The sequence below is a fragment of the Ammospiza nelsoni genome, chromosome 28, assembly GCF_027579445.1.
Source record: "Ammospiza nelsoni isolate bAmmNel1 chromosome 28, bAmmNel1.pri, whole genome shotgun sequence".
NCBI lineage: Eukaryota > Metazoa > Chordata > Aves > Passeriformes > Passerellidae > Ammospiza > Ammospiza nelsoni.
The window spans coordinates 5,073,429-5,094,304 of NC_080660.1; the positions used below are offsets into that span (position 1 = coordinate 5,073,429).

General features: G+C 48.3%; 1 protein-coding gene across 1 annotated transcript; it reads right to left on the reverse strand.

Annotated features, from left to right (window-relative positions):
- Window positions 1-3,822: 3,822 nt before the first annotated feature.
- Window positions 3,823-4,755, reverse strand: LOC132085116 (olfactory receptor 14A16-like). The gene has a single exon (XM_059490489.1). The coding sequence runs from the start codon at window positions 4,753-4,755 to the stop codon at window positions 3,823-3,825; it is 933 nt and encodes a 310-aa protein (XP_059346472.1).
- Window positions 4,756-20,876: the final 16,121 nt, after the last annotated feature.

Genomic DNA, 20,876 nt, shown 5'->3' on the forward strand with positions numbered 1-20,876 from the left:
GGAGGTCAGGCTGCTCTTGGTGTTGAGGAAATGCTGAAACCAGCCTGACTCATTTCATCTCCTCATGCCCTGGCTGATCTCCCCTCTTTCCCCTTCCACCCATTGGCTTTTGTCTCCCACCAGGCCCCCAAAGAAGAAGAGCCTGGCTCTGTGTTCTCCATCCCCTCCTCGCTGGCACTGCCAGGCTGGGAGGAGGAGCCCCTCAGCCTTCCCTGCTCTGGGCTGGACAAGCCCAGCTCCCTCAGTCTCTGCTCACAGCCCAAGGGCTTCAGCCCCACCTTGGAGGCCCTTCCCAGACCCTGCTCCAGCTGCCAGACATCTTTCTGTTGGAAAAGAAATGAAATTTAGCAAAATATTTAATTATAGTGAGTTGTGTTTGAACTGGTTTGTTAAAAAGTAGTTTTGTAGCCGTTGAAAGTGTGTGTTGGGTTTTGTGTGTTACCTAGCAGGTAGTCTTAGAGATTTAATAAATAATTAAACTAGTGCAAGAAGGTAAGAATGCTAAACTGTCTAGAGGCAGCATACAATGCTCTTAGAATAAGATAAGCAGAGGATTAATGATCTTATTTGTGAACCAAGGAATGTATCACAAGGGGTCTGTGACCAGGCAAGGGGAACGGGGAAACTGTTCCTTAGAGACTTTGTTGTGAATTGCATGTATAAGAGGGAAGCACCCATACGCGAATTCGGGGGCTCGGACTTTGGGACGTGAGTCCCCCAGTTCCCCGGGCCCTTAATAAAGCACCCACAAAACTTATCCGAGTTTTGTGTCATCTATCAATCGGGCAACATTTCCTGCCCTGGGCAACCCAAACCAGGCCACAGTGACCTGGACAATCCACGTCCTTGATGTCCTGGTCACACAGTCCTGGCCCCTTGTCCCCATGTCAGGCTCTGGGGTGGATCCTGTGGAACATCCTTTGGTGGAGGCTGTGGCTCCAGGTGGGCCGGGGGGATCCCGGGGGACAGAGACCCTGCTGGGCATGAACAGCATTGGACTTGTTGGGAGAAACTGTGAGGGGGAGCTGGGGCAGAGTGACCAACCCAGTGACCTGACACAGCCCTGCTGGGATGTCACACAGCCCCTCTGTGATGTCACAGCCTGCTCTAGGATGTCACAGCCTGCTCTGTGATGTCACAGCCCATTATCTAATGTCACACAGCTGGTCTCTGATGTCATACCAGAGTCTGTGATGTCATAATCTGCACTGTGATGTCACAGCTGGCTCTGTGATGTCACAGAGACAATCAATGATGTCATAGCTGCTCAATGATTTCACATAACCCACTCTGTGATGTCACAGCCAACTCTGTGACTTCATGCTACCAGATCATAAATTGTCTCCACCAGCTGAGCTGACACCTGGAGCTTGTTCTCCAAAAACCAGGCCTATGGAAACCACACAATGCCCATTGTGTGAGAAGGGAACTGGACGTTCAGCAGCCTCAGTGTCCTGCCAGCTCAGCCAGGCTCACTGGAATATTGGGGTCCACGACCACCAGGGACCACCAGAGAGGCCTCCAGGACAGAAGAGCACATGGATTAAAGGGAGGGGAACATGCTAAAGATTTTGGGGAAATGATTATCACATGCGTGAAAAAGAATAGAAAATCATCAAATTTGCAGATGACACCAAGCTCGGTGTGAGTGTAGATCTGCTGGAGGGTAGGAGGGCTCTGCACAGGGCCCTGGACAGGCTGGATCCAGGGCCCAAATCCAACAAGGTGAGGTTTAAAAAGTGCAAGTGCCGGGTCCTGCACTTTGGCCACAACAACCCCTGCAGTGCTACAGGCTGTGCTGACACCTGGACAGAGTGGCTAGACAGCAGCCAGACAGAAAGGGACCTGCAGGGACTGATGGACAGCAGGCTGGATATGAGGCAGCAGTGTGCCCAGGTGGGCAAGAAGGCCAATGGCTCCTGGCCTGCATCAGAAATGATGTAGCCAGCAGGAGCAGGGCAGGGATTCTTCCCCTGCACTCAGCACTGGTTGGGCAGCACCTTGAGTGCTGTGTCCAGTTCTGGGCCCCCAATTTAGGAAGGACATGGAGGGGCCAGAGTGTGTCCAGAGAAGGGCAACAAGGCTGGGGAGGGGTCTGGAGCAAAAGAGCTTTGAGGAGCAGCTGAGGGAGCTGGGGTTGTTTATCCTGAAGGAGGCCCAGGGGAGACAAGGCGGTGTCAGGGCACAGGATGGACTTGATGATCTCCATGGCCTGTTCCACCCCTGCTGATTCTGGGATTCTCTGAAACCACCCTTGGAGCAGTCGCAGGATGAGCCCTGAGCCTCCTCTGCAGAAGCTCCAGCAGCCCAGGTCCCTCAGCTTCTCCTGCCAGCCCCAAAGCCCATCCTGTCAGTCCTGCAGAGCCTCTGCAGCTTTTCCTCATTGCCCAGAACAGGGAGCCCCAGAGGCAGACACAGCAGCCCAGATGTGCCCCCCTGGCCTGGGGTGCCTCTGGCAAGGGAGCAGCACCAGGCACTGCAGGAGCCTGCAGACAATTCCTGCAGCACTTGTAGGATTATCCTACTCCCTAAGGGATGTTCCCATGGGGCCAAGTCAAGAACTGCAATGGGGAGTGGGGCCAGACAGGAAAGGGCAAACAGAAATGGGCTGTTTGCAGGGCAGGGAACAGGCCTGGGCAGCAGGAAGAAATTTATAGCAGGAAGAGGAAAGAAAGCAAAGGTGAAGCAAAGGAAATGCTGAGGGCAGTTTGGGGGTGGCTGCCAGGACGCCCTGGCTCTGAGCAACAGTGTCTGCAGTGGGACAGGAAACTCACAGCTGATGGGAACAAACTTTCTGGCTGACTGCAGAGGCCAGGACAAAGCTGAGGGGTTTCCCTGGTGTCTCACAGCCCTTGCTGGCCCCAGGGGCTGATGGCATTTGTGCTCCCTCATGTTCATGTCCCCACACCAACAGCATGGGAGTGCTCCCCCTGCTCTGTGCAATGCAAACAGGGGCTGCTGAGCCAGTGCTGCCGTGTCTGTGCCTGCAAGGATGGGGCACCTGTATGAGCTGGGGGAGAGGCCAGGGCTGCAGAGGGGGGACGTTGTTGGCAGCTCCATCAGGACGCTCTGGGACACTGCCCTGGGCTGTCCAGCGCACTGGGGATGGATCAGCCCCTGCTCTGCTGCTCATTCCCATCTCGTCCAGGACCCTTGCAGAGCCCCAACCATGCTGTTTTGCCCCCAGCCTGCCCACGACCAACCTGGGGCTGCTCACAGGGCTTTTCTGTGCTGAGCATTGGCCTAGCTGTGTTCTTGAGAGAGCCTGGGCAAGGAGCCTGGAGCCCCCAGGGCATGGCCTGAGGCGTCAGCGCTGCCCCAGCAGTGCCCATGGCCTGTCCCTGCTGCAGCCCCGGCACTGCCACCCCCAGGGCTGTGCCCAGCCCTGAGAGCACTCAGGCCCTACAGCAACACCAGGGCCACCAGGGCAGCGGGGCAGGGCCACGGCAGCAGCACTGGCAACACCAAGTGCTGCTGCTGTTGGGCACAGGTGCTGTGTCAGCACTGATCTGCCCCCAGCTCTACACACAGACATTGCTGCTGCAGCAGCAGAGAAGGCAACAAAAGGGCATCTCTGCAGAAGACTCTGCTGGGACATCTCTTAGTTAATTTTAAGCCACTGAGAGTACAGTCCCTCATTGACACAGTCTGTGCCCACAGGGCAGGTGGAGATAAACTAAATTAATGATAGCAGAAAGAATGACATTTCTTAATGGACAAGATTAATAAAAGTATTGCAAAAGAAAAGAACCTCCAAAATGAAACCAACAAGAAGTATCAAAGATGACTTTTATTACAAGTTTGCAGAAATTAGCCAGCAGTTTAATGTTCCTGAAAGCATCCAGTTGTCAGTGTCCACACTGCAGCCTTGAGCTCCTGGTTCCTCAGGCCGTAGATGAGGGGGTTCAGGGCTGGAGGCAGCACTGAGTACAGAACTGACAGGGCCACATCCAGGGATGGGGAAAACATGGAGGGGGGCTTCAGGTGAGCAAAGATAACAGTGCTGAGGAACAGAGAGACCACAGCCAGGTGAGGGAGGCAGGTGGAAAAGGCTTTGTGCCGTCCCTGCTCAGAGGGGATCCTCAGCACAGCCCTGAAGATCTGCACATAGGAGAAAACAATGAACATGAAACAACCAAATGCTAAACAGGAACTAATAGCAATGAGCCACAGTTCCCTAAGGTAGAATTTGGAGCAGGAGAGCTTGAGGATCTGGGGGATTTCACAGAAGAACTGGCCCAGGGCATTGCCATAACACAGTGGAAGGGAAAATGTATTGGCCGTGTGCATGAGAGCAGTGAGAAAGGCAATGGCCCAGGCAGCTGCTGCCATGTGGGCACAAGCTCTGCTGCCCAGGAGGGTCCCATAGTGCAGGGGTTTGCAGATGGACACGTAGCGGTCGTAGCACATGATAGTCAGGAAATAAAACTGTGACCCAAGGGAGAAGTAAATCAGAAAAAGTTGTGTGGCACATCCTGTGTAGGAGATGTTCCTGGTGTCCCAGAGGGAATTGTGCATGGCTTTGGGGACAGTGGTGCAGATGGAGCCCAGGTCACTGAGGGCCAGGTTGAGCAGGAAGAAGAACATGGGTGTGTGCAGGTGGTGGCCGCAGGCTACGGCGCTGATGATGAGGCCGTTTCCCAGGAGGGCAGCCAGGGAGATGCCCAGCAAGAGGCAGAAGTGCAGGAACTGCAGCTGTCGCGTGTCTGCCAATGCCAGCAGGAGGAAGTGCCTGATGGAGCTGCTGTTGGACATTTGTGCTGTCTTGGCAAGGGGACCTGTAGGAAAAGTAATCATGAAATATTTATGTTTGGAGACAACTTTAAATATCCCAGCACAGCCTGGGGACACTTTTCCCCCACTGCCTGCCCCTGGCTCTGCTGCTTGGAGCTGTCCCTGCCACCAGCAGCTTCCCCGTGCCCAGGGTTGGGCCCTGCCAGTGCTGCCAGACCCCATCCCAGCTCTGGGGGCTCATCTCTGCCCTGCAGACACCTCCCAGCTCAGGCACTGCCCTGAGGCAGCTCTAGGTCTGCAGGCTCTGATGGCAAAGTCGGAGCAACCCAGAGGAGGCTGGAAAAGCAACACTGATACTGCCTGTGAGGGGCCTGGTGCTGATTTCTGTCACTGCCGAGTTTAATCAGAACTGAGACAAAAGGTATTTATTTTCCTCAGCCTGAACTGAGAGATGAATATCTATGTGCAATTTCCCATCCAGGCAACCCAGAGCAGTAGATTCAAAAAGCAGGATTTTCCCTTTTATACAGCCCCTGACTATCTGTGCTCCCAGTATAATGTAATTGGAAATATTCTGCAGTTAAATGTCATGCTGGAAGCGGTCCTTAAAAATGCAGCATCCTCACCACACAAGAACACTTCCAAGCCTTACCAGCAGTATCCATCCACCCAGATATTGTCCCCCAGCACTGGGAGCAGCTGCCAGGACTGGCTGAGAGCTGTCCCTGGCAGGCAGCAGAGTCCCTACCCCAGCACAGCACCCTGGGCTGCAGGACCCTGCTCTGCAGGACAGTCATGGGCACCCCTGGCTGCTCTGCACAAGAGACAATCAGAGAATGTACTCACAGGGTCTGTAGGCATTGGGATGTTCCAGCTTTAGGAGATGGCTCCAGGAGCTGCAGCTGCATTGTCCTGCAGCCAGAGGTTCCTGTGCCAAGGGCTGGCAGTGATTCTGCTCCAGGAACTTCTCAGCACCTTCCCAGCCCTGAATGATTGAAGCTCTCTGTGCTTCTGTGCTGTGCCTGGGGTGGCTGCAGGCAGTGTCCCAGCCCTGCTGGGCTGGCAGAAGAGCTGCTCATCAAGAGAAATATGCTTTTGAAGCTTTGTTTGGTTACCAGGAGCTGCCTCTGTGCTGGGAGCCCAGCCCATCTCATCAGCACAGACACAGCACAAGGACTTTAATGAGCCTCTGGGGCTTTGTGCTGAGGCCCTGAACATCAGTCCCTGAGAGGGAGCTGAAGAAACCTCTCCAGAACTCCAAGGCAGAATCCAACTCCAAAGTTTCTTGTACTTTTAATGGGTCCCACTGAGGGACACAACTGAGAAAGTGTCCCCAGGCCCCAGGCAGAGCAGAGAACTGCAGGCAGTGATGACAGGTGGGGACAAATAGAATCCAAGTCTTGGTGCCTTGGGGCACAGCAGGGTCTGTGCCACCAAGGGCTGTGAGGAGACACCTTGTCCTGAGGCCCTGGGGCCTCCTGGCACAGCCCCATCCAGGCTGGGCACTGTCAGCCCCTTGTCCTGCCCTCAGCATCGCCCCTTAGCCCGCATCCCAGTGGCCTCAAGGATCTGCTGGAAGGAGTCCATGGGGAGCCTTGCTCAGGAATGGCCCTGGGTGGGCTCCTTTATGCTCCCAGGGATTGCAGTTTTTTCAAAGCACTTTGGGTTTGGCTTTTGCCTTGGAGTCTCTGAATGGTTTCTACAATCATGGCCTCCAACTCTCTGCTGTAATTAGTCCCTGGAGAGGCTTTGTCAGTAACAATACTCAGTGGGACTCATTATTGCTTCAAGGTACTTCGGTTTTTTAGGGTACTTAGTGTTTCCCTTTTGATACATACTCTGTGAAAAAGATTGTGCATTCACAGCCTCCAATTACCTGCTTTAATTAGTCCCTTGAGAGCCTTTATCAGTAATGACACTTAGTAGGCTCATTAATGCTTCAAGGTACTTCAGTTATTTTAACGTATTTAGTGTCGCCCTTTTGATACAGACTCTGGGAGAGTTTTGTGCAACCATGGCCCCAATTCTTTTTACAGCTATGGAGAAATATTTCATAGAGCTTCTAAGAAATATGTAATCCTATCTTAAAGGCTGTATTTTATTGCTGTTCTTATTACACAAGAGGTGATTGCAGCATTCTGTGATTGATATTGATACAGGGTCTCTCCTAAGGAGGTCTGGCCAGGTCAGAGAAATTATACCTTGATAGCCGACCCAGTGTGGAAAACCTTGCCTCACATTCCCCAACCCCATGTGAGAAATGATTTTCACTTACAAAAATTTAAATGCTTTATTAAGACCTTATCAAAATACAACAGAAGACTGAATAAAGAAATGAATACAGCACCAGGAGCAAATGATTCAGTCACCATGTACTTATCTCCAAAATGGATGTTCTGTCTTTTATACCTCCAACCCCTCACAAAGTCTTGTCAATTGACTCCTTCTTCACTGTCCAGTGGTGGAGATCACTGTCTTACACCTTGATTGGAGGTCAGGTGCTGCCATTGTAACAAGGTGACCCTCCCAAATGCCCCGAATACTGAGGCCATCCTGTGATAACAATGCAAGGGGGAGGGAAAGGATAACTAAACATCTAGTTCTCTTAACATATATTTAATATTCGCCCCTTAATTGTGAGAATCAACCACAGAATCACTCATCTGTAACACTCTCCCCCCTTTTCTTTTTCTATAAGTCATTTTGCTTGAACAAGTAAAAAATTAAGTAAAAAATTTTCTCTCTCTCTTGAATGAGTCATACCAGCATCTGTTGATGTGGGCAAGGACCATGGGAACAGGAGAGAAAAAATCTCAGGTTTTCCCTAGACACACTTATTTGGAACGGACAAAAGGGAATCCCAGAGGTCCGGTATGGTTTTGACTCCCATCTACCATGCCTATGTGGCTTCTACCCATAGTCAGTGTATCTTAGGGGTGAGTACAGAGGCCAACTCGGTGCTGCCCTCCAGTCCTTGTGTATTAAAAGACAACTGAGGAATTATAGAGGTCTGGTATGGCCTTTTGTCCCTACCTTACCATGCCTATGGTGTTGCTACCCGCAGCAGGGCTATGGAGCCTTTTTGGTAGCAAACAAAGGGGCCAACTCGGTCTTGCCCTCCTTCTTTTGTCTTATTTACTTAAAGAAGTTGTCCCATTACCTTTTTCAGTCTTTTTTGTACTTCCCCTCAACAGAGGCTGGTAATTCTCACCCATTAAATCAGGTGGACAGTTCTCAAGCTGGTTGGTGGAAGCTTGACTCTACTTTTTGGGCATCTTGGTTTTTTTCTGCTTGTCTTTCAGTCTCTGCTTGAGAGTCAATCTTGTTTCATCTGGCCTGGGTGTTACAGTCCACTCTTTGGGTTCTTCTAGTGGCCTTTGACTCTGTTGGCATGAGTCCATCCCCACTCTGCAGTTCACACGGCCAATTTGGTGGTGAGCAGTACCTGAAAGGGACCTTCCCCCTGGGGAGTTAGAGGCTGATCTCTCCATGACTTAATCATCACCCAATTCCTGGGATTAATATTATGGATTCTGAAATCCAGGGTGGTAGTTTGAGGAATTGCCCCTTTATGTCGTAGCCCTTCTAAGGTTTGTGCTATAGACATAACTTATTTCTTGGCATTGGTTTCCCCTTCCTAATAGGTGGCGACCTTCTGGGGTAAGGTCAGGAAGGGTAACCCAAACATCATTTCATAGGGTGACACCCCAAGATCTGACTGGGGTTGGGTTCTAATTCTTAATAAGTCCAAAGGGAGACATTTTATCCGTGACATTTGGGTTTCAATCGTTTGCTTAACTAGAGCTCTTTTAAGAATTTGATTCATTCTATCTACCAACCAGGACTCTGTGGATCCCATGGAGTGTGTAATTCCCATTTTATACCCAGGGCCTGAACAACATTCTGCAATATCTTCGATGGGAAATGAGTTCCCCGATCTGAATCAATCTTTTTTGCCATCTCATATTGGGGAATGATTCATTCTAGAAGAGTTTTACTCACAACACCGGCACTGGCTTTCACAGTGGGTACCACCTCTACCCAATGAGTCAAGTGATCTACTATCACTGGCAAAAACTTCCACTGTTGTACCTGGGGAAGTTTAGTAAAGTCTATTTGGATGTTTTGAAAGGGCCTTAAGGCTAGTTCTCACTCTCCCCTGGGTGTTTTCCTCATGATTTTCTTATTCACTTTTTGACATATCACACACCGTTCAGTTACTTGCTTAGCTATTCTGAAAATTCCGATGCAGCCCCAATCCCTTAGAAACTGATCACTTAGCACTTGTGTACCCCAATGTGTCGTTCCACGTATGCCTTGTAACATTTTCCTGGCAAGGGGTTTATTCAATATTTGCCTCCCATCTGCTCATCTCCACTTCCCTTTGTTATCCTTCTTGGTTCCTATTTTAAGGAGTTCTTCCTCTTCTGTCCCACTGAATATGGGGACTTTTGCATTTCTCTCAGGGGTGTTAATACCATTATTAGTTTATCTGTCTCTGATTCAGTTGCATTTTAACTTCAAAATCAGCTAAGTTGTTCCCTCGTGCCTCCTGAATTGCCTCTTTTTGATGCCCTTTCACATACACCACTGCTACTTCTTCTGGCAATCGTAAGGTTTCTAACTCTTCTACGACAAAAGTTTCGTGAATCAGTCCCTTTCCTTTTGAATTTAATAGCCCCCTCTCTTCCTAAATTTTTCCAAAGTTATGCACTATTCCAAAAGTGTATTTTGAGTCCTGTATATATTGTTCCCCTTTTCTGTGCTAATGTTTCCAGACCTCGTTTTAGGGCACACAACTCACACACTTGGGCTGACCAGTTGGAAGGTAACTTTCTCTTTTCTATGGCCTCTAACCCTTCATGCACTATAGCGTACCCCAATACTCTGTGCCCCTTTATTACTCGTGAAGATCCATTGAGGTACAATCATTTCCCACCTTGGAGTGTTTTATCTGTTAGGTCTTCTCTTACTCTAGTTTGATAGTTTATAACCTCTAGGTAATTATGTATTAGTTCCTCATCTGGTTCTCCATATAAAAACTGGGCGGGGTTGAGTTGGTTACCCACTGTTAGCTCTAAACCCTTATCTGTTAAGATGGCTTCATACTTTAGCACTCAAGAATCAGTGAGCCATTTGTCAGCCTTTTGGCTCAGGATACTACTTACTGAGTTAAGGATATATATCTTCAATTTTCCCCCAAAAGGTTAATTTTTTGCTTTCTGCTATGAGTAGGGCAGTCACTGCCACAGCCTGAATGCAGGTCAGCCACCCCCGGCTCACTGGGCCTAGCAGTTTTGATAAATAGGCCACTGGTTTCCTGGATCCTCCCCAGTCCTTGGCTAGTTCTCCATGTGCTACCCCTCTTTCTACATCTACAAACAGATAAAAAGGTTTATGGCGGGAAGATGCAGTGCCAGTGCACTGACTAATTTTTGCTTTAAAGCTTCAAACTTTTGTTCATCATCTTTTTCCCACCTAATCTCTTCTTCTACTAGCTTTTTATACAAGAACTGGATGGCCTGTGTGTATCCTTCAATACATAGCCTACAATATCCCAACAGGCCTAAAAACCTTCTGACTTCCCTCTTAGTTTTTGGACATGGGAGTGAGACTATTCCCGTAATTCTCTCAGGTTTCAGCCACCAGCTCCCTTGACAAATCACATGTCCTAGGAATTTTTCTTCCTACTCTACAAATTGGAATTTCCCTTTTGATACCTGAAGTCTTTGGTCCCCCAGAAAATTTAACAACACTGTGTTGGATTCCCAAACTTCTTTTTCTTCCTGTCTTGAGAGAAGCAAATAATTTACATATTGGATGAGCTTTATCTTAGGTTTGATGCAGAAGAGTTGTGTTCTCCTAGGGTTTGGCCAAACAGGTTTGGGGATTCAGAAAACCCTTGGGGTAACCTAGTCCACCAAAGCTATTGCTTCCTCCCAGAATCGGGGTCCTCCCATTCAAAGGTAAATATATCCCACTCTCTCCTGCCAGTGGACACACCCATAAAGCATCTTTTAGTTCTATCACACTAAACCACTGGTGTGATGGGGGGATAATACTCAGTAGTGTATAGGGGTTAGGCACTACTGGGTACTGTTTCACTGTTCTTTTGTTCACTTCTCTTAATCTTGGACAAGCCTGTAAGTCCCATCTGACTTCTTAACTGGCAATAGGGTGTATTATGGGGGGACATACATGGTCCTAAGGTCCTATCCTCAAGTAGGTCCTGGATCAGTGGCTGCAGTCCTTGTTTCCCTTCCAGGGAGAGTGGATATTGCTGTACCCAAACTGGATGGTTCTCATTAACTATTTTCCTTACTATAGGTTTCATGTTTAATTTACCTCACATTTTTGGATTTGCCAACACCATCTCAAGAATTTTCTCCTCATTTTCTTCCCTTAATTGGAGAATTTTAATTACTATTTTACCTTTCTCTGGGAGCACTCCAATGTCAAACTGCACCTATAAATCCTGTCCTAATAAATTTCACTCTGGTTCTGGAACTAATGGAGCATCCCCAATTCCTATTTTATTTGTTCTTTCAAACTTTATTTGCATTATAACTGAGGCTTTCAAACCTTCCCCTTGTCTTGGTTTGAAAAGACAGGTGTCTGATAATGAAAGCAGGAGCTGCCCCTGAAATGGAAAATGTAAAACCCCTCCCTCCGAATTGTTATAATTTTGAAATTAAGGGAGCTCAGATATGAGAGCAGGAATAACAGTTCTTTATTAGGGAAGAAATAAAAGTAAACAATGCAGTAATAAAAAAGAACTCTGACAGAGTCTGAAAATGACCTGACACTGTGTGGGTCAGGGTGTTGCTAGCAGTGCAATGAAAAAGTGGCTGATGTACTTCTTCAGTCTTCCTGCAGACAGGTGTGGTTCTGTTGAAGCAGTGATCCTGTAGAAGTGTCTAGTTTTCCTCTGAATATCCAAGGGTGGTGTAGATAAGCCTGGTCTACCTCTGGGAATCCAGTGGAAAAGGCTGCTGCTCCTCTGGGAATTCTGTGAAAAGGCTGTTCTGGCATCCCAAAATCTCAGATTATATCCAGTTAGGAATGCTTGGTTCCTCCCTCTGGGGCGGATCATCTCACAGTGGGACGATGCAATTGTTATCAGTCTTGCAGTGATATTTAATAGCCCATTAACAGCAGATGTCTTCCCAGATGGAGGACTGGTTTGTGGAAGAGATAAACTGCCCAATTAACAGAACATAACTGCCACACTTTTAACAGAAGGGAATAGAACACACACCTTACCTTGCAACCCAGGACATTATCCACACCTAATTCTATTTCCATCTGCATCACAATGAAACCTTTCACACAGTTCTCACTTAAGACTAAGTTTCCCTGTGGTACATGATGGCTTTCTCCATCTTTCTGCATTACCCACCAAGTGTAACCAGGTCCTTAAACAAAAACAATCCCACAGATGGATTTGTCTTTGCCTGAGGTGATATTAATCCAAACAGTCTTTCCCAAAATACCTTTAATGTGTACACCAGGGAGTTTATCTCCATCCACTGTGTGCAAGGGTCCAGACTGGGCAGGACCAGCTCGACTGATGGACCCTCAGGTGTTGGCCATCCAGGTGGCTTTTGCTAAGTTCACTTCCGACTTTCTGAAAGTTTCCTCCCCCAAGTGCCTTCAGGGTTGTCTTAAGTAGTCCATTGCACTGTTCAACTTTCCCAGCAACTGGTGCATGGAAGGTGATATGATATATCCATCCAATACCATGTTCCCTGGCCCAGGTGTTAATAAGGGTGTTCTTGAAATGGGTCCCATTGTCCGACTCAATTCTCTCAGGGGTGCCATGTCTCCACAGGACTTGCTTTTCCAGGCCCAGGAGGATGTTCTGGCCAGAGGTGTGAGACACAGGGTGGGTCTCCAACATCAGTGGTGGCTTCCATCATGGTCAGCACGTAATGCCCGCTTTGGCAGGTCTGGGGCAATGCATGGAGTCAATCTGCCAGGCCTCCCCATACTTGTACTTGGACCACCGCCCACCGTACCACAGGGGCTTCACTCTCTTGGCCTGCTTGAAGGCAGCACACGTCTCACAGTCATGGATAACCTGAGAAATACTGTCCATGGTTAGATCCGGGCCTTGGTCTCGTGCACACTTATAGGTGGCATCTCTGCCCTGATGGCCTGAGGCATCATGGGCCCATCGAGCTAGGAATAACTCTCCCTTGTGTTCCCAATCTAGGTCTATCTTGGACACCCATATCTTTGTAGCCTGGTCTACCTGTTCATTGATTTGGTGTTCCTCATTAGCCCGACTCTTGGGGACATGGGCATCTACATGGCGAACTTTCACAGGTAGCTTCTCCAACGAATGGCAATGTCTTCCATTCATCAGCAGCCCAGACTGGCTTTCCTCTACACTGCCAGTTGGTCTTTTTCCACATTTACAGCCATCCCCACAGACCATTGGCTACCATCCACGAATCAGTATAAAAATAGAGCTTTGGCCACTACTCTGTCTCAGCAATGTCCAGGATCAGCTGTACAGCTTTGAGTTCAGCAAATTGACTTGATCTACCTTCTCCTTCGGTAGCTTATGCAGCCTGTTGTGTGGGGCTCCATACGGTTGCTTTCCACTTCCAGTTCATCCCTACAATACGACAGGAACCATCAGTGAAAAAAGCGTAGCGTGTTTCTTCTGCTGGTAGATAGTTGTATGGTGGTGCTTCTTCAGCCCATGCTCTTGTTCCTCTTCATCAGTGAGACCAAAGTTTCCCCCTTCTGGCCAGCTTGTAATTCTCTCTAAAATCCCAAAGTGATTCAGGTTTCCAATACAGGTGCGCTTTGTGATCAGAGCAATCCACTTGCTCCATGTAGCATCGGTGGTGTGGTGGGTAGCGGGAACCTTTCCTTTAAAAATCCACCCCAGCACTGGTAAGTCGGGGAGCCAGGAGGAGTTGTGCATCCATGCCAATCACCTCCAAGGCGGCTTGAACTCCTTCATAGGCAGCCAAGATTTCGTTCTCTGTTGGAGTATAGTTGGCTTTGGACCCTCTGTAGCTTTGACTCCAAAATCCTAGTGGTCGGCCTTGAGTCTCCCCAGGCAGCTTCTGCCAAAGGCTCCAGGACCAGCCATTGTTCCCAGCTGCAGAATAGAGCATGTTCTTTACCTCTGGTCCAGTCCTGACAGGGCCAAGGGCTACTGCAAGAGTGATCTCCTGCTTAATCTGGGTGAAGGCTTGTTGCTGCTTAGGGCCTCAGTGGAAAGTGTTCTTTTTGCGTGTGACCAGGTAAAGACGGCTCACAATCTGGCTGTACTTGGAGATGCGCATTCTCCAAAAGCCTATGGTGCCTTGGAAAGCTTGTGTCTCCTTCTTGCTGGATGGTGGAGACATAGCCGTGATTTTGTTGATGACATCAGGGGGAATCTGATGCTGTCCGTCTTGCCACTTTACTCCCAGGAACTGGATCTCTCGGGCAGGTCCCTTGACTTTTCCCTTCTTGATGGCACAACCGGCTTCTAGCAGAATCTGAATAATCCTCTCTCCTTTCTCAAATACTTCTGTTGCCGTGTTTGCCCATGCAATGATGTCATCAATATATTGCAGATGTTCTGGAGCCTCACTTTTTCCAGTGCAGCCTGGATCAGTCCATGGCGGTTGGTGGGGCTGTGCTTCCATCCCTGGGGCAGTTGGTTCCAGGTGTACTGCACGCCACTCCAGGTGAAAGCAAACTGAGGCCTGCATTCTGCTGCCAGAGGAATGGAGAAAAACACATTAGCAATGTCTATAGTGGCGTACCACTTCGCTGCCTTGGACTCCAGCTCATACTGGAGTTCCATCATGTCCGGCACAGCAGCGCTCAGTGGTGGAGTCACTTCATTCAATGCACGATAGTCCACAGTCAATCTCCATTCTCTGTCAGACTTGCGCACAGGCCAGATGGGGCTGTTGAAGGGTGAGTGGGTCTTGCTGACCACCCCTTGGCTCTCCAGCACATGGATCATTTTGTAGATGGGGATCACAGTATCTCGATTCATCTGATACTGCCAGCAGTGCACTGTTGAGGTGGAAACTGGCACTCGTTGCTCTTCCACCTTCAGGAGACCTGTTGCAGATGGGTTTTCTGACAGTCCAGGTAAGGTATTCAACTGCTTGATGTTTTCTGCCTCTACAGCAGCTATGCCTAAAGCCCATCTGAGTCCCTTTGGGTCTTTGTAATAGCCATTCCAGAGTAAATCTATGCCCAGAATACACGGGGCCTCTGGGCCAGTCACAATAGGATGTTTCTGCCACTCTTTTCTAGCCAGCCTCACCTCGGCTTCCAACAGGGTCAATTGCTGTGATCCTCTGTCACCCCCTCAATGGAAACAGATTGGGCCCCACATGTCCCAATGGATTTAGGGTACACTGCACACCAGTATTAACTAAAGCATCATATTTTTGTAGTTCTGTTGTGCCAGGCCATCTGATCAACACCGTCCAGAAGATCCAGTTTTCCCATGCCTCTCCCTGGCTAGAGGCAGGGCCCCTCTAACCCTGGGCATACATGGTAGAGGTACCTTCCAGGGTATCTGACAGATCTCAGAAGCTCAGTCATGGGAGGCTGAGGCTACCTTCACTTTACTGGAGTTCCCTTGGTTATTGTTTCCCTCCTTGAGTTGATGCACCCATGCTGCCAGGACAGAAGTGGGTTTTCCATCCCACCTTCCCATGTCTTCCCCATGGTCATGTAGAAAAAACCACAGATCAGCCCATGTGGTGTACCCTCTCTCTGTAGCTGGGGAACGTTGGACTCTGACTCTGGGGCCTGTGACTTGCACTGGTGCAATGAGGGTACTGTTCCTCCTCCCCTCCTACCTCATCTCCCTCATCTCCTCTCTGAGTTCTTGGACCATGGCACAAAGACATGAGCTTGCATCAGGCCATTGATCATACTTTCATAATTCCTAAGCTTGTTGGCCACAGAACCCACTGTCTCTTGGTTGGTATTGGCATTAATCGTTGCAATAAAGGTGGTGTATTGAGATGGCCCCAGATTTGCCAGGCTCCACAACATTTGCCCTATGCACCTGACTTTGTTGGGGTCAGTATCATGCTGTCCATACCTCCCAAAGAGTACCTCCTATACTGCCACTTCTCTCAGCTGTTGGATCCCTTCCTCAAGAGTCTTCCAGCGCATTCTATGGTGCTGGTCCTCCATTCTTTCCCTGTGAACAAACTTCTCTCTGATACTTATTAAAAGCCACTCCCAGAGGGAAAGGGACCCTGGCTCCCTTACAAAAACCTGATTGATCCCTGAGTCCTGGGTCAAGGGTCCCAAATTCCTTGCCTCACCACCATCCAGCTGCACACCTCTACCCATAAGATCCCAGACCCAAAGTAGCCAGATTGTACAAGTCTCACGTCTCCGTCATACAATGTCTTTGTGCAGATTATGGAGACTTTCGTACGTCAGGGACTTGGCAATGATCGTAACCTCTGGCTCCCCTGTGAGTTGTGAGGGCCCTCCCATATCTGGGTGCTCTGCTTTCATCTTAGATCTCCATGTTTCTACAGGGGCAACTGCTGCTGGCTGTGTTTCCCTTTGCAATTCAGCTGGAACCTGGACAGTTGTAACATCTGTGGATTCCGCTGCTGCACTATTAGAGTCTCCCTCTTCAAGGCAGGGGGAGGGCTTCTCACCAGCTGGGAAAGTGTATTCCTTCAGCATCTGGCCCATCTCCTTCACCAGACCCTCCACCCAATCTGGGTGATTTGTATCTGAGGTGGGCTGTGGGGCAGGGTCAGGCTCTAGGGCAGCAGCATCCCTAGACTCTGGTGGTGTGTTAGGTTTTGGGGTAGGTGTCAGTGTGGTTATCCAGATTAGTCTCTTCTTTCCATTAAATGCTAAATAGAGCAGGCCTATCAGCAACACCAGCCACTGTATGATATTATTAATATTTAGAGTGGATCTGAACCCTTCAAAAACTGGTGGGGCAGACTCAAAGAGATGGTTAAAGAGTTGGGAGAAGATTTTTGCCTGGTGTCATTTCTTTAGAGCAAGTGCCATTATTAAAGTAACTCCAAAAACCTACAGTTGGTGTGTGATAGCTGTGAATCCATGTGCCTGCTTTCCAGAGGAAGTTAAAAGTCCATGAATTCCTCACCTTATTCACCCATAAAACAAATCAGGTAACAGCCACAGTATCCTTGGTTATAGGACCCATGTTTAGATAAGGGCCCACAAATGGGAGTAATACAGCCACGATCACGTGCCACCCAAACCAGGGCAAGCTGGACCACATGGTGTCACTTAATAAGGCTTCTATAGCCACACAAAAAAAAAATTAGATTACTCAAGAACTGTTATTCCCTTTTTGTTTCTGTGCCCTCGAGCTGCACGTTGGGCACCAAAATCTGTCTTGGTTTGAAAAGACAGGAGTCTGCTTAGGAAGGCAGGAGCCTCTCCTGAAATGGAGAATGTAAACCCTCCCCACCCCTCCAAATTGCTATAAATTTTAAATTAAGGGGCCCTCAGGCAAAATTATGGGAGCAGGAATTAACAGTTCTTTAATAGGGAAAAGAAAAAAAAAGAATAAAATAAACAATACAGTACACTAGAACAACACTGACAGAGTCAGAACCCAACCTGACAGCCTGTGGGTCAGGGTGTTGGTGGCAGTCCAATTGGAAATGTGGCTGCAGCCCTCCTGAAGCGTCAGGTGTGGTTCTGTTGGAGCAAGGGGGATCTGTAGAGAAGGATGTATTCATCCTCTGAAGATTCAGTGGAAGAGACAGCTGCTGTTCCTCTGGGGAATCCCGTGGAGAAAGCCATGCTGGTGTCTCAAAAACTTATGGATTATATTTGGGTAGCAATGCTTGGCTCCTCCCTCTGTGTGGAGCATCTCACAATGGGATGCTATAGTTCTTATCAGTCATGCAGTGACATTCAATAATCTGTTATCAGCAGATGTCCCCTCACACGGAAGGTGTGAATGTGGTCACTCAAAGAGAGAGATAAAGCAAACTGCCCACTTGACAAAAGATAATCTGCCATACAGATGGTAATTGAAAACATCTTGCATTGCAATCTTCAACAGAGCTAATTCCCTCCCTCTGGCTGCTACTTTTCTCATAACCTTCTGGTTCACTTTTTGACAAATTAAACACCTTTTTGTAATTGCTTTTGCTAGCATTTACATCTATGCACAGGTTATTTCTTAGGAAATGATCACATAGTCTTTGGACTCCCCAGTGGGTCAATTTATGTAGTTCTGTTAGCACTGTCTGAATAAGTGCTTTGTTTAAAAACACCCATCCATCCGAGGTTAACCACTTCCCTCATTGCCTTTGGTGTAACTTTAAATCTTTTATAACTTCCAATTCCTTTTCACTAAATATGGGTTCCTCTCTTCTTTTACCCCTGTCAGTTGTGCTCTCTGCTTTAAAAACTTTCACTGGATCCCCTGGTTCTAAAGCTGCTTCTTTTGCTATCTGATCAGCCCGTCGGTTTCCTCTAACTTAAAAATTGTCTCCTTTTTGCTGCCTTTTTATATGGACCACTGCTATTTCTGTTGGTTTCTGTAATAATTCTAATACGGACTTGACCAGGTTCTCATGAGCTAAGCATTTTCCTTTTCAGCTTAGATATCCAGCCTCCTCCCGTATTTTCCCAAATCTGTGAACTATCCCAAATGCTTATTGGGAATCTGTATAAATGGTTCTGTGGTCTCCCTCCAGTAAGTCTAATCCTCTTCTCAGGGCATATATTTCACAACTTTGGGCTGACCAGTTTGGGGGTAATTTCCCTTTTTCATCAATTTGTAAAATTTCTCCATCTATGATGGCATAACCTGAAGCTCTTTTTCCATCTACTACCCTCGAAGAGCAATCTGTGAACACGATTCTTCCAGTTGCTAGAGGCTGATCTTCTAAATCCTCTCTTAGTTTTGTTTGGAGGTTAATCAATTCAAGACAATCATGTTCTAAATTTTCTATAGGCTCTACCATAAGGAATTGTACTGGATTGAGGGCATTTGATGTGATGAATTCTAAATCATCTGTGTTCATTGGTATTATGTCATATTTTAATATTCTTGCATTGGTTAGCCACTGCTGAGCTCTCTGTTTCAGCACTTTTTTAAGATCGTGAAGAATATGTACTTTAATTTTTCCTTGTAAGGTCAATTTTTGGGTCTCATCTGTCAGGATAGCAGTCACTGCTACTGCTTGTATACAAACTGGCTAGCCTCTAGCCACTGAATGTAACAACTTGGAGATGTAAGTCACAGGTTTCCTGCAGCTTCCCTACTCTTGAGTTAGTACACCATAGGCTATACTCTCATCAGCACTCACAAACAGATCAAAGCCCTTCCTGAGGTCTGGTAAGCTTAGGACTGGGGCAGAAGACGACTTGTCTTTTAAGCTCTCCAGTTGTTGATCCTCTTCTGCTGTCCAAATTATGAGGTCTGGACCTACTAACTTACTGTATAAAAATTTTGCACTTCATGTGTATTGATCTAACCATAACTTGCAGTATCCAAACACACCTAGGAGTTTTCTCACATCTCTTTGTTTTGGAGCTGGGAGAACACTTGTGTCCCAATTAGGAGGAGGTAAAGGGACAGCAGTAGGAGGGGGAGAAGAGCCTGAGTGCATGTTAAGTGGAGCTGGAGAAGGGGTGGAGAGTGAAACAGGTGGAGTAGGTACTTGTGGTGGTGCAGAAGCAACTGGAGGAGCCATAGGGGGTGGTGAGGGAGTGGCCACCAGGGGAGATACAGGGTCTACCACAGAGGAAGCCAAAGAGGTAGAAGAAGGAATTAGAGCAGACAGTAATGGGATGGCAGCCGGGGGAAATGCCAGATCTGCCATTTGAGGTGCCTGAGGAAGAGGATGATAAGGTGGAGGGGGAATCAGGAGGCCAGTAGTCCAGGAGGTCCCACCTTTTACTACTCTCTCTAACTCCAGCATCCCCTCTTTCATTCCCCTCTTTCTTCCTCTGCACCTTACAAATTCACACACCTTCATCCCCAATAGCACTCTTTAGCCAACAAGCCACTTATAATAATTGCTCGGGATCAGTATCTCCTCAAGCTGTCAGATAGTGACTCAATTGTTGACACATCCACTGGTCTTTTGTCCTACACCCCGGCCATCCTCCTTGCACATCGAACTCTGGCCAGACTTCTACATAGTAATGAATCATCTTAACCTTATCTAATCCCTCCACGGCCTCTATAGATTCTCATCTCTCTAGCAGTTGACCTAAGGGACTATGAGGGGGGTATATTCCTCAGTCTTTTGCCTCTCTTCTTACTACTACATCCTCCCATTTTTTCGGCCTCAACAGAAAAAAATCACAAAGGTGCCTCTACTTGAAAAGAATGTACTAAAAGGTGACTCAAGAAAAATCTTATTTGAGGAGTCTCTGCTTCCTCCACTGAACTTCAGATTTGCCTGACCCCTTTCTTCAGGACTTTAAAAGAAAAGTACTGCCTGATTTCCAGTTTGCCTAATTTCCCTAATGCTAGGACTTAAGTATCAGGACTTCAAAAACTTGAGATCCTGGCTTCCCCCGCCGAGACTTGTGCCTGATCTCCTTTGTAAGGACTTAATTTGCCTGCAGGACTTGTGGGCTTGCCTGAATCCTTCTCGGGACTTGTGATTTGCCTGACTTCCCCCTGTCAGGACTTTCGGGGTGTGTGCCACTCATACTACTATTTCCTCCACATGCCCGGTGGGGGGCCCTCTTTACTGCTTAGGAGGTGACTCACTCACGCTTATTCCACTCGCTTCCCCCCTTTCCCGGCTGGCCCCTCGCAGGGGTTCGGAACCCCAGTACTAAGGGGTCCATACTCAGGCCGAGGGTCCAAGCTGCCGGCCCCCGTCTCACTCACACACACTCGCTTGCCCCCTACTCCTGCCACTGGACACTCTCCTGACACCAGTCAGGCGCTCCTCTGTGTCACTGGTCCTAAGCCGATCTTCTCTGGTCCTGATAGCCAGCTGTCCTGGAGGTCCATTGTGGGCGGCCATCCCAGTCCTGGTGTCCTCTTCAGGCATGGCTATCCCAGACGAGTGCCAAGCTGAAATAAATAGGGCAGGAGATCTTTCTCCTTTTAATGCCTTTATTAAAAATCAGCTTGCATGGGAAGAACCAACTGGTCTCATGCCGCCGCTGCTTCCAGG